At 42.3% G+C, this 13,439-nt stretch overlaps 1 protein-coding gene across 6 annotated transcripts in view; it reads right to left on the reverse strand.

The window, feature by feature from the left end:
- Positions 1 to 13,439, reverse strand: part of GLRA2 (glycine receptor alpha 2) — a 979,311-nt gene that overhangs the window by 951,892 nt on the left and 13,980 nt on the right. For 4 of the 6 annotated variants that reach the window (XM_069637069.1, XM_069637070.1, XM_069637072.1 and 1 more), the window contains exon 2: positions 7,801 to 7,934. In XM_069637069.1, the coding sequence (XP_069493170.1) occupies positions 7,801 to 7,934 (134 nt within the window). Of the gene's footprint in view, positions 1 to 7,800; positions 7,935 to 13,439 lie in introns of those variants that run through there. The other 2 variants (XM_069637073.1, XM_069637074.1) reach the window with 2 other exon arrangements.

The raw sequence follows: 13,439 nt of genomic DNA on the forward strand, positions 1-13,439 counted from the left end.
AACCTATCATATCATATCAATGCGGCTGATATTCACCACTTACAATAACGGATCAACTTGCACGGTATAGTCCCTTTAGAAAGTTTTAACAAGACAAGCATATCTAAAATGCCTGATTCCGTTATGGATAGAAAACTGTCCCATCTTGGTCTGGCACATCCAAATCTCACGGTCCGAGGAGTAAGGCAGATTGAATATCATCGAGCATGTGGAACTGATGTTGATGTGTCCAAAATGGAGCAACCGCTATAGTATCAAATACTTGAGTATGAGCTTGGCTCTTCAATTTTAGTTCAAGATTGATGCATCAATGTTTTTTGCAGGAGCGATTGCACAAGTCGCAAGCCCAACGTTTAGATTAGTCATGGATTACGTAGACTTCCATTCGAGAAGGAGTGGAACCAGTAAGTCTTGGGATATGGATTTACAGTTATATTCTGCTTGAGAAATGTCTTCAGGAAGTTGAGCACTAGTCACACACCCAGAAGAGGTTGCCAAGATGAAGGTAGTGTCCTCAATTAGAGATTCATAATTTGGATACACAATTGAGTCGGGAGGCTACTTGTCAGTCACAGATAATCTGGCCCTGCAGGACTGAACATTTTTGCTAGGTTTTGGTAGAGCTCTCTTCCGGTTTGGAATGGGGTGCATGTTGGTCAAATTGAGCAATCAGCTTTCACATTATATTGAATAAAATGCATTCATAGTGTTGTTTTTATTTCTAAAATAGGTCTAAGTACATTTTTTCTGCACAAACTCTATAATAGAGAATGGTCATACAATTGCAAAGTCAAATGCCCTTTAAGGAATGTCAAGGTAATTATGTCCTCTCTGACTTTCAATGTTCTTTGAATTAATTTTTGAAAAAGATTTGGCAAATTATTTAATTCTTTCATTATTCAACCTTCTTTTTTGTACATAATGTATTATTAATTTTAACTTCCTATGAATGAATGCAAAATAACTCTTTTGTTAATTGATATAATGTAAGTATTGCTTTCCGGATTTCTGAATGGGGGAAAAAATGATTTTGTGTTTGACACATGTATATGTGTAATTTATCTTAATGTTAACATTTATTGAACTGTTGATTCATCAGCCAAACAAAAAAATAAATAAATAAATGTTCATTTTTCAAAACAAAAACAAAAAAGATAACATGTATTATGTGTTTAATAACCCTGCCTGGTATCCAAGGTGTTCGTAGAAATAACCAAATGCAAAAATAACAAAGGAGAAATGGCCAGGTTTCTTTGGTTGAATGGTTTCAAAATGTTCAATTTTTTTTATTAAACAATAGGTGGTGCTAGGGTAAGGGTACAAGTTAAGGTAGGGGTAAGTGGGGACTTAGAAGGTCTCCCTCCGCATTATTATAAGAAAAGAAAGTGCAAAAACGCAGTAATTTTCGGTTTTCGACCCCAAACAATTTCGGTCATTTCTCATTCGTTATTTTATTTTCGGTTATTTCATAGGCGACCGGTATCCAAGCCATCCACTGGCACTGGGCCCCTTGCTTTTGTTCTATTAGAATCTGAAGTGTTTCTTCTTAAAATCTAATCAACGATATCAGGGTCTGGAGACACCACTCATGGTGTGCAGGTTTACTACTGGTACCCTTAGAGTGGTCTTGGGCTCCTTCATCTGTTTGTTAGAAACACTATTTTGGTTATCATATTAATTACTTGTGCCTCAGCACATACATTTGCTAGAACCGGGTGCATTTTGGGAAAGGCTAACCAATAGAATGAAGTGCAGTAGAAAGAAAGAAGGACAATCACACCCCTGTGCAGTGAAATTGACAGGTGAGTATGCGATATATGAAATGAATGTGTACCCTGTATTACTCTACTGTGCATCAACCATGAAAGTGCTGTATTGCGTACCACAAGGGTGCATAGGCATGCAATACGGTGCATGATCAAAAGGATAATTGCAGTCTGCAGAGCAACCTGCAGGCCAACCTGCTGCTATCTGATACAAGGAAAGCAGTGGGCCCTAGTTTTGGAACACTTCCAGCTCTTTGCTCTGTGGTAGGATGAATTGGTTGGGTAACTGCAAGGTCACGGGTTGTAGGAGGTGCTGCCCTCACCTCCTTTTGTTAAAGGTAATAGACAGAGTCCCAGATACCTCACACTTATTTTTAGGAGAAGGATGGATATCCACACAATTGTTTGAGTGAAATCCAATGGTTTTTATTTAAGAGAAAGACATATAGTCTAGCATAGTCAGCCGACACGTGTTTTGACCTCTAGGGTCCTTATCGAGGCTATTGTGTAGGTAATTGTTGCCCGAGTGGTTCCTGAGTTGATAGGTTCCTGTGTAGGCCATAGTAAGGGTTGGCCACCCTGCATCTAACTGGGCTGGGTTACTGGCCTGGTTAGGCTGATTGTTCACTCAGTCGTAGTGTGGTGTAGCTATCCTTTTGCAGAAGCTGGGCTACTGTGTAAGTTGTGGGAGGACTTGTAAAATGTTGTCGTTAAGAGCACCTTCCGTTTGGCCTGATTAGTCTATTGCTTCTTTCCACTTATGTGCTGCACGCCCAGTAACATCAAAAGTGAAAAAGTGGCTCTGCTATCTACGCTCTATCCAATGGATGATGCCATACCTCCCCTTTGCACACAGAGCACTGGCCATCATCTCCCTGATTCTTTCAAAAATCGACTAGGCAAGCAGCATTTACCGAGATATGCCTAACCACCTTCCAAATAAACTGCGACCGATCCAAAACACAGCAGCTAGACTAACACCTGGACCCAAACACCTCCTAGCATAACGCAACCAAGAGCAAGTGCAATCGTTTGAAAGCACTATGGAAATCCCCCAAAACACTCCCCACCTTTTGACTAACCCTAAATCCCTCTCTACTTTACTCATCACGCACAAACGCAAACCAGCCACTTGTGCATGACTTTTAAAAAAGACCCAGTCCACACACTTCGAAAATCACAAACGTACACTTCTAATGACCACTTACAGACTCAACCCCTGGCCCACACAGGCCCACACTGTAAGCACGATGTCACCCCTCTGCTCACAAAGCCTCTGGCATTTCACACCTAGAAAGCTTGCACGCATGCACAGCTCAGGGTGCTTCCGATCTGCAACTTCAACACAAAGCTAAGGAATCTTGCCTGTGCTTCTTCTCCCAACGAACCAAGCGCGCCGACTCTCTTTCAGATCTGCCGGAGCTCCCGGAGACCATGGGCCTCATTACAACCCTGGCGTTGGACCATGGTGCTACTAGCACCATGGTCCATGCCGGATTCTGCCATGGTGGATGGCGGATTTAACGCCCCATTCCAAGGTTGGCGGGCGGTAAATCCCCATTCACCATGGCCCCTTCACCATTCCCATTTTTGGCCCCATAGGGTTCAATGGGAATCGGGAAGGCGCTAATTACGGCACCGTAAATTACAGTGCCGTAATTAGCACCAAGGTCCCTTAGCGGGATGGACTTTAATGCCTGCAAAAAGCAGGCGTTAAAGTGTGAATCTGGCGTTAAGGGTTTAACGGCGCCGCAACCTTTTACGGCGCCGTTAACCCCTTAACGCCAGGGTTGTAATGAGGCCCCATGACAATGGCAGCGGTGCCTGGTGAAAATCCTAATAACATAACACAACATTTATATATATTCTTCTTATTTTGTAAAAGGGAGCAAGCTGGTATGTGATGCATGGCTGAGTATATCATGATCACATACACAGTAGAAGCCATAGCTACAGTGTACGCTGGCGTAATGAGGTTATGTCATTTTTGGGATTAAAAAAATATGTATTAGTGCTCAGGGCTTGAGACATTTTATTATTTTTTAGCCACATATCTTCATGAACATCAAAATGTCTCAAAACATATCATAATTCCTAGAAGTACTGACAAATATTTGTGTTTTCCAAGCAAAAAGAGCGAGTGTCTGTTTTGTTCTGGGCAATCCATAAAGATGCCCTTAAGTGACAAAATATGTTTATTTTTTGCCATAAAAAATACAACATCAATTTTGCAGCATGTGCCTTTGTGCCTCCAGGTCATCTGCTTTCCAGGAGTGTGGTTTCGATTACACAAAAGCACATTTCATGAAATTGCTGTTACATACTTAGGGGCTGATTCGTGGAATGCTTTGTGGGGTAAATCTGGACTTTGCAGGCCATTCAGTGCGCAAAACCCCCCTTCCCCGATTCATGGAATCAACTTTGCAGAAAAAATCCGTACACTGTGGGGCCTTCGCACAGGTGCTGCGCATCCCTCCTCGCAGTCGGGCGCATTGCATGAGACTCCGCGCAGAGTGTGGGTTGGGTCTATGCAGAGCTCAAAGTAGTGGGCAAGAACAAGGCACATTCTGGGCATGTCGAGGCACGGCCTACGCGGGTTAATCGCACACCCACAACTGCTCTGAACCAAGAGTATACATGGATGCATACAGAGGCCTGGGTTTCCAGGCCTCTGTAAGGGATTTCCCTAATTCAGCCTCTTTAAATAATTGGGAAAGCTGGAATTAGACCGCCTATCTCTGTGGGTCACAACTGGCAATGTAGCCACTAGCCACCATAGAGATTGAACTTTAGTTTTGCAACATGCAGCTCAGTTGGTGAGCAGTGTGAAGAAGAACACAGGGTGAGGAAGCGAGCAGGGAGAGGATAGCTATATGTTGGTATGCTATGTCGTAGGCGCTTCAAATGTGGAAAGAATACCTTCCTTAACACATGCACCCCCTCTCTTTCAAAGCCTCCACAAAATAACCCAAGTGAATGTATGAAATGTCATTTTAAGCTGTAAATGTCATACATTTTTACAGTGGTAATGTTGGCATGTATTATATGTATATGGCATCATGAACGTGTTTTACATTGGCAAAGTGGCATACATTCTTATCACAGAAACCATGAATGTCTGTTTCACAGTGGCAATTCTGGCATATACTCCGGGCAGGCACAGACATCATGAAAATGTTCTAAAAAGATACAGGGCACTGTTGCCAAATTGGCATCTGTTGCATTTTGTCACGTTAACATACAGATCTGAATGTTGCCAGTATGTATTTTACCGAATGCGTCTAAAAAATGTTGCTTAAAAAAGCACCATTTCAACCCATTATTTTAAAAATCTTCTTGGGGAGAAAACACCCCAAATTCCCTTTCATTGGGCTGCCTTGCTATGCCTGGTCACTCACTCCGAGCAATTCAGGGGAAATAAGAACACCCTTCCACTGAAAGGATTGCCCAGCAAAGCTACTAGCGCTTCGGGCTCTCTTGTGCCCCTCATGGCACCAAAAGCAGCTTCTGCACTGCTGTCAAGTGGCCCCATGTCATTTTGCAACTTCAGCCATGTCTGACTTTTCACCAAACAGCATTTGAACGCGGGAACTGTAAACCCACAGTTATTAAGCAAGAAAACATGTTTTCAAGTATCAGAATGAAAAATGCCGCTTGATTGAAAATCCAGTATTGACTGTTGGCATCAAGCATGGCTTGGAACTGCAGCTATTTCATTTTAAGTGCAGCACAAAGTCATTTGTCCACATATCTGTGAAATTATATTTATTTATTTATTTTATTTAATGTGATACAGTTTTAACATAACACTTACACATAATACAATGTAAAAGAAAACTAGCAATGAAGTTGTCAAAGTAATACATTCATTCAATTAATCAGATATACCGTTCATAATTCATTCATTCGGTTTAACTAAATTTATCATCCATTTCATTCCATCCGAGAGCACAAAAACACATAAAACATGCAATCATATTTATACATTCTGTACTGTTTCATGTAGGACTCCATGAAGTGTACTTCGCGCACAGTCAACATTCGTCTGTCCTGCTTCCTCGGTGCAAAGCATACTTACTTGTGCATGCCTCCTGCTGAAGTATTTGCAACTTACTTTAGGATTGCTTAGCCATGCTTGTGTCATCACATATCATGGGTCAGAGGGACTACTCCTCCAAAGAGGGCAAATTGCAGACCACCCAGCACTTTTCCCCCCTTTCCTCTCCCCTGCACTTGCGCGATCTCGATGTCACTGGGCCTAGTAAGATCGTTGTGTTGTCCCCACTCGGTCCCCTCCCCTGCCTTGTCGCGCCTTGAAACACTTGTGTATAGGCGCACTATAAATAAAATATCATATCACCAAAGGTGTGCTGTACACTGTCCGGCCGCCCCTGGGGTCCTCTGGAATTAAGAGGGTCCCCATCAATGGCTGTAAAGAGGGTGCAGCCTGCACTTGTGAAAATAGCAGGGCACTCAACGTGTGCACTTTACGGCTCCAGATCAGGACCTCCATTATGAAATGGAGTGCCTGGTGGGAGCCGGTTCTGGGTACAGGCCCCTTTTGCAGGCTTTAGGCCCAGAATAACACCAGAGGGCCAAACACAATGAAGCTATGAGTGCAAACAACCTGAACTACATTACACTATTTCAATGGATGGCAGAGGTTGGTTCCACAATGCTTATTACTTTTTCAAACAGTTTTAAGTTTCCCTGCACTTGAGCGATCTGAATGATACCGGGCCTAGTAGAATCGCTGTCTCTGTCCTCCCTCTGTTCCCCCCTCCTTGTCTCATCACGCCTTGAAACACTTGTGTATAGGCGCGTTATAAATGCCATATCATATAATATCATGTCATATCATATCATAGACCAGATATCCCCTCTGACTGGGGAGATCCCTTCCATCCAGGGAACCATCGCCTCAAGTATGGAAAAGGGGGGTGGAGTTGACCAAAAGAAATGAAATATCCCCTGGTATATAAGAAACAGACATTGCAAGTCACAGGTGGGATCTACGGTATCACTACACATTCTCCCCACCAAAAATATCGCCATGTATATGGTCATCTAGAACGGCCGTAGGCGATATTTTTTGTGGGGATAATTTTTGGGGTTTTTGGCAGCGGGGGATGCAGGGGTGTCCCCAGCTCCTTTAAAAATAATGCAGAGGTTGCAAGGTTGTCCCCTGCAGGTACCATGCCTTAATATCGCCGCAAAAATATGGTGATATTTTTGCATGGTGATATTTTTGCCAGTATATTAACACATGGAACCGGATCTACCAGTGGTGTTGCTAGGTCTGCAAAAGATGCGGGGCTACACTAATTTCGGGACTGTCAGGACTTGGGGCTAGCTAGCCTTTTAATTGTAGCCCCTGAGCTTCTAAACAGGGCTACAACCCAAAAACCTGGGGCTAAAGCCCCCTTAGCCCCCCTCTAAAAACACCTCAATTTCCACCTTCTAGCTGTACGTGATATTGGAACTCTTCTGCAACGTACAATATCTCCGCCACATTCATGTTCTATAGAAAGAAAATAATGGAAATTAACATTCCCCTTAAACACGTGACCTGCCTTCTGAGATTGCAACCTGTCTATAAATACGCGATGCGTTGGCCAAGTGGGCCAAGCTGACAAATGGGTAGAGGCTGCCATCTTATTTAGGATGCACCACGGAACATGCCACCAGGGAGGGGATACAATGTGTCCATCACAGCTACCTGGCCAGTGTTGGAATCCATGGCCCGGAGGTGAAATGCTCTGTAAACCTGCACAGCCCCGCTTCCACAACTGGGTGGAGTTCTTCTCATGTATATATAGCAAAGGTCTCCGTAAACGCTTTTTGCAGCGTGGCTATTGATTTTGCAATAAGAGGGTACAGCAGCTAATAGAAGATGGATTTAGTGCAGGGGGTGAAGGGATGCGGTGCAATCTCCCAAGCAGGACACCACCTCCGGGCTCGCTTCCCACCGCCGCCCATCCCCAGGCAATCATCTCTTGATTTAGCATTGGACTTATAATGGAGCAGAGCTTACCTTTGAAATTGGGCCTTATTCTTGCATCGTATCCTGATGTCCTTCCCATCAGTTTATCCAAAAAGTCTGAAGGAGACATGGTCTGCGGGGGGGACTTGCCAGACCTGGAATCATGTTCTTTGCAGAATGCCGCCCTAGAGGAAGCAAGGGCCAGAGTTTATGCTCGGCATCCAGCTTCCACCCACCCGCCTATGCGCGGCCGAGCGTGCCCAGTCACATATCCAAATCTCCATTTGGGCAATGGGGAAAGAAAAGAGCAACCTGTGATAGAGAGGCCAATTAGTCACCTTGAGGGTCTATTTTCATCAAGCAATGAGGCCTGATGAAAGTAGTGCCCATGCAACTGAAACTGGGAGCCATCAACATAGCCTTTCAGGTGTGCTTATGCCCTAGTGGTCTGCAAACTTTGGGTCTCCATATGGTTTGGACCACAACTCCCAATAGTCCTAGACATAATATGCGATGGTGAGAGCTCATGGGCGTTGAAGTCCAGAACATCTCGAGAGCCTCAGTTTGCAGACCCTGTGGTGAATATTCTGTATTCAATACAGATGACAACAGTCTGTTATAGTGACTGTGGTTATAGTTAAGTTTGGCTACCCACATGTAGACCAAAACACACACATGTATGTACACACGTATAAGATTGTGCACACATAGCTATCTACAGACAGTTATATAGAAATGTGTGTGTGTGTGTGTATTTATTTACTTATTTTATTTTGTGATTCTAAATGTGTGAACTCACAGGGTACCACTTCAACCTGCCAGAGAAACATATATGTAACAGTGCAGTGAAAAACAAGATGAGGTGATAACATACATGAACCGCAAGAGCCAAAATGAGAAGAGCGGAATGGGGTAGCATTCCAGGCCCATGGCGGAGCATGGCAGTCCTATTCCTACATGGCGGGGTCAAACAGAGGAGAAATGAGCATGTTCCTAAATCTTTGCTGCATAAGAATCAAGGTAGCCATCTTAAATAGGTCATTACTCCGCTGGTCTACTGGTGTCAAATACCCTGTGGAGGAGCTTTTAATACCGGCGCGTTGCACCCCAGAGAGTCTTTTAACAGCTTGATTTATCGGCAAAGGCGCGTGGAGTTCTGGCCCATACCACCTTTGGCACGCTTCATCTTTTTGATAAGACTAGGACTCCTGGTGCAGTTAACATTTGCTGTTCTGATACGATCTTGTTGTTTTTTCTAAGACTTATTTTATAATCATGGGTGTTTCTGTAAATTGTGTCATGCTTATGCACTCAAGCTATTGGTGTAGAGAAGGAGCTAAATACCCTCACCTGCAGCACCTATATTTTGGATACCAGAGTGTGAAACTCGAGCAGTACCAGTAAAAGTACCGATACCTAGAAGAATCTGGGAGGCAAGGTTCCCATTAAGAAAACCATACCAGTATACGAGACAATATGATGGTCGTTTGAATGAAATCCCTGAAGGAACATCGTGACATCATAGCAGAGTAATGTTGACAAATAGAGAAGAAATGCAGCAACCTAAAGAATGCAGACTAATCTATAAGGCATCAATAACGTGTCAAGACTGAGGACATGATGGGATCAAGATGAAGAAACTTATGCTGCAGACATGAGGGAGAGATCAAGTTATTTTAACATGTGTATACATGCAAAGAAACGCAAGGAGATGAAGTATTCTTAAAAGGCTAGCTTTATAGTCAATAGATTGTGGCATGCACCAACAGATATATACATATATGTATACTGAAGTCAGTAAAGAATGGGTGCTCCCATTAAGAATAATGGCAGTGGTAATCGAAAGAAAGAAGATTAAGTTTTCATTTGTCGCAGTCAGAAAACAAGTGAATTACAGGTGAAAACTCGGAAAGGTGAAACTGGATGAGCCAAGAAGCCAAGGCCATATCAGACTGGAGTGAGCTGACAATGGTTACAAATCATGAGAAAGAATTAAGCTTCTGTTCAGAAGGCATGGACAAAAACAAGAAGACGTCAGAGGTCTATTAAAGAATAGTATTTTAATACACTGAAAGGCTTGATTTTGTGGTCTCGAGTTACGTGTGGAGAAGAAGTTGGACGAGCATGGTGGTTACACCTACGCACAAGGGCAGAATGTGCCTTCACTCCCCTGAATTTCCCGGAGCAAAGAACATGTTCAAGGCCGAGTTCAAAAGTCATAATTGACAGTAGACCACTAAGGTGATGATGAATGGATGTTAATTGGTGGGAAGCTATGGTTAAGACTAGCTCATCTGCACCTGGATGTGACGCTGCTTAGTGCCAACATAGGTTGAGAGAGCACTGACAGAGGTTAGGGTGTACCCAAAGATAAAGGACTGCGTAATTAAGGATCCTATAGTTGTATAACCAATTAGACGTTGTGTATTTAGTGACGTTTATGGTGACACATTTTGGCGGAAGGGCTTAGTTGCCTCACCTGATGTTAAGGGACCTATCACATAATTCCACTGCCCTAAGCGAGTATAGATTGTATACTTAGAGGATCCTTGTTGAGCCTATCATATCTGCCACTAGGTTTTTGTAGTTTACCACGTAGGATGATGTTAGTATTACGCAGGTTAAATGTCATCAATTTACATTGTACAAAATGTACAAAATGTACAAAATGTACATTTTATTCTAAATGCTTTGAGAAGTCTCGAGAGAGATCATGAGGGATGTCTGTAGATGTCCGTTGTACTCCCTGTTTTAGATTAAAACAGTACCTTTTGCCAACTACCTGAGTTGTGTCTATTATTGATGTCTGAGTAGCCTCTACATCCTCCATCTATCTCTAATGTATTGCTAATCTATCTTAAAGGGCTGAGTAGGAAACACGATTCACGTGGTAGCAGAGAGTTGATAGTTAGATAAAATACCCATCGAGATAAGTAAGCTTTTGAGGTCCCAAAAATATCACACAACCTCTGCCTTTCGGTTGAAAGGGCGTGAAGCTCCCTACAGATAGCGTATTTTTAAGTGAGTCAGGCTTGTACAAGCCAGGGTAAAACGGGTTCCCAAGGTTCTATCAAAACCCCTCCCAGCATCTACAGGAAGCTGAACGAATGGAAGGCTGGAGGGGGCGTGCGATCCACAGAGTCGGAAGTCAAAAAGAAAAATCACGAATGGTGAGTAAAAATTGAGACAGGTAGCAAAAGAATGAATGTGCAGTGGTTAAAAAGAATGATAAGGGGATAATATGTAATGGAGGGAGGTAGGGATGATGCTAATGTAACTTGCGAAACGATGAGCATTTAAAATAAGTGAGAAATTAGCTTGAAGGGGAGCGGAGCAATTTTGAGTCTTGCGATGAGGAGCCGTGTTTAGATATAACCAGTGCCTACACTTTAAAGAGTGTAATAGAAGGAACAGAGCCTAAAGTCCCTTAGGGGAAGCAGTAGGAGATGTGTTGGGTTAAAGACTAACTTAATGAGGTCTATTCACACTCTGTACAGAGTATTTTACGGGTTGAGAGTAAGTCTTATGAAGAGAAGACAGATTACACGTGGCCGGCCGAGTATGTCTGTTTGTCTGTTTGTTTGTTTTATGTGATTGCGTAAAGATGATGAAAAGATGAATTAAGTTGATAGATGTAAAAAGGACAATGTGAGAGTTCGAGGAGCTAAGTGTGTATTTTGCAAAATAAATGATATTCATGATTTTTTTTAGCAGATTAAAGTAAAAAATGTGACAAACAAAGGGTTTAGAATCTGCGACGATGGTGCAAGCTCATATTGTGTTGTTTTTCATTGAATAAGTAATTTTGCAAAGAGTAAATGAGGAGTATAGACAGTCAAAGAGTGACGTATCAAAAATGGAGAATATTACTCCGCTTATACATTGCTGCAAGCACATACACCTAAGCTTGGAAAAGATGATAAGGAATAAAGGGAAGAATCGGAAATGAACAAGCGTATCACAGCGGCAAGAGGTATTGCTGTTAAAGGCAGTTTCGCAATGTGTGACGACATGTTTGCATGACGCATGTGCAACAAAAAAGTTAGACGAGCGGCTATCGAGTTGGCGCTCTTCATAAATATAGATCCGGAGGAGAAGCTGAGTCACCTCTTAGCAATCATACTGTTAAATGTATGCACAAGAGGGGGGTGAGGAGCCTTTAGATCCACCCACCGAGCCTGAAACAGACGGCAATAGTAACACAGATAAAGGACTGTACCCATTATGGGAACCCAAGACAGTAAGAAGATATAGCACCTTGGCACACGAGTTGCCTGTGCAAGGGAGCAACGAAGGGTCCGGAGGAAATATACTAAGGGAGATGAGATCTCTAAAAAATCCTAAGGGACAAGGAGAGATGTGATAAGGGGAGAAGTGATAACTGATGGGTTAGCACACAGACAGAGCCAATTAAGGATGGTTGAAGTTGCACAGACTCAATGGTAAGAGCATTGAGGACACGGGAGTATGCGACACTGATCGTCTGGAAAAAGAAGTAATGAGAAACTTAAAAAACCAGTAGCGACAAGAAGAGAAGGTTTGAAAGAAGCTCTTGTCGACACATGAGTTGATAATAGATCTATTTAGAATAGATTTGGAAATAGAGGCAGACTAAAAAAGCATTGTACGAGAATGATAAAAGTATATTATGATACAAGGCAGAAGGAAGCCCCACAGGAGAAGGGTAGAGAAAAATGATTGAGTCACAATACGCAGTTATATGTCATGAGGAAAGCCTCATGCAGTATAGGACCCAAAGAGTTGTTTTTTTAATGAGACGGACTCTGAATAGAAATGATTAAACAGAAGGATTGTACAGGATGAGAATAGAATATGACAAAAGAGAAGAGGAAACACAGTTATGAGGAGACGGGTAACCATGTAGCCTTAAAGAAAGCTTTAAAGGAATTGAGAAAAGTGAAACGGTCGGATTTAGACCTCCCTATATTCGGGCGTCCACCTTGGTAACGTGGCTAAATTGACCTTAGAATAGGCAGTCCAACAGTCATAGGGGGGAGATGACATTGAATATGAGCAGTTTAAAGCCATTGCCAGGTAGAAGGCAATGCAGGATTATTGTCTCTACCACGGGCAGAAACCGGTAGGTAACAAAATATGAGCTTTGCGATTTTTATAAATATTTATGCTAAGGAGACTTTCAAGGTAGGAACTTCCAGAATGATTATGGAAAGGGGATTAGAGAAATTCACCTGCATATTAGCAGTAGGATTAAAGACGAGTTGTCCAGAATCAGAAGGTGCAGCAGACAAGCGCTGAGAGTGTAGTAAAACCGCAGACGCAGTAGTCATTTATGAAAACACAGATTTAACATGTTTATAGCTAAAGAGATATGTTTGGGTGATGTTCTTTATTTTATATATGTTGTAGTAAGATTTAAGATTAATGGATAGACTCCAAGTTGATGAGCTTATTTTTTAATGTATAAAGACATGGAATGGGTGTATTAAGAATATATTAGTTAAATGAGAATGAATGTTTTATGGTATATGGAAAAAGAATGAGTTTATGAGGAGCATTGGTAGAATTAAAAATGTTTTATTGCAAGGGTGCGTGTTATTATTTGTATATTTTAAAGAAAAAACAAAATGTTGGCACTTTAAGGTTATGTTTAGTATGAATAGACGTTGACGGCTATTGCCTTTGTCATTAAGACAGGCTGTTAGGGTAGC

The sequence above is a fragment of the Ambystoma mexicanum genome, chromosome 7p (genome assembly GCF_040938575.1).
Source record: "Ambystoma mexicanum isolate Mex_15411 chromosome 7p, UKY_AmexF1_1, whole genome shotgun sequence".
Classification (NCBI taxonomy): Eukaryota; Metazoa; Chordata; class Amphibia; order Caudata; family Ambystomatidae; genus Ambystoma; species Ambystoma mexicanum.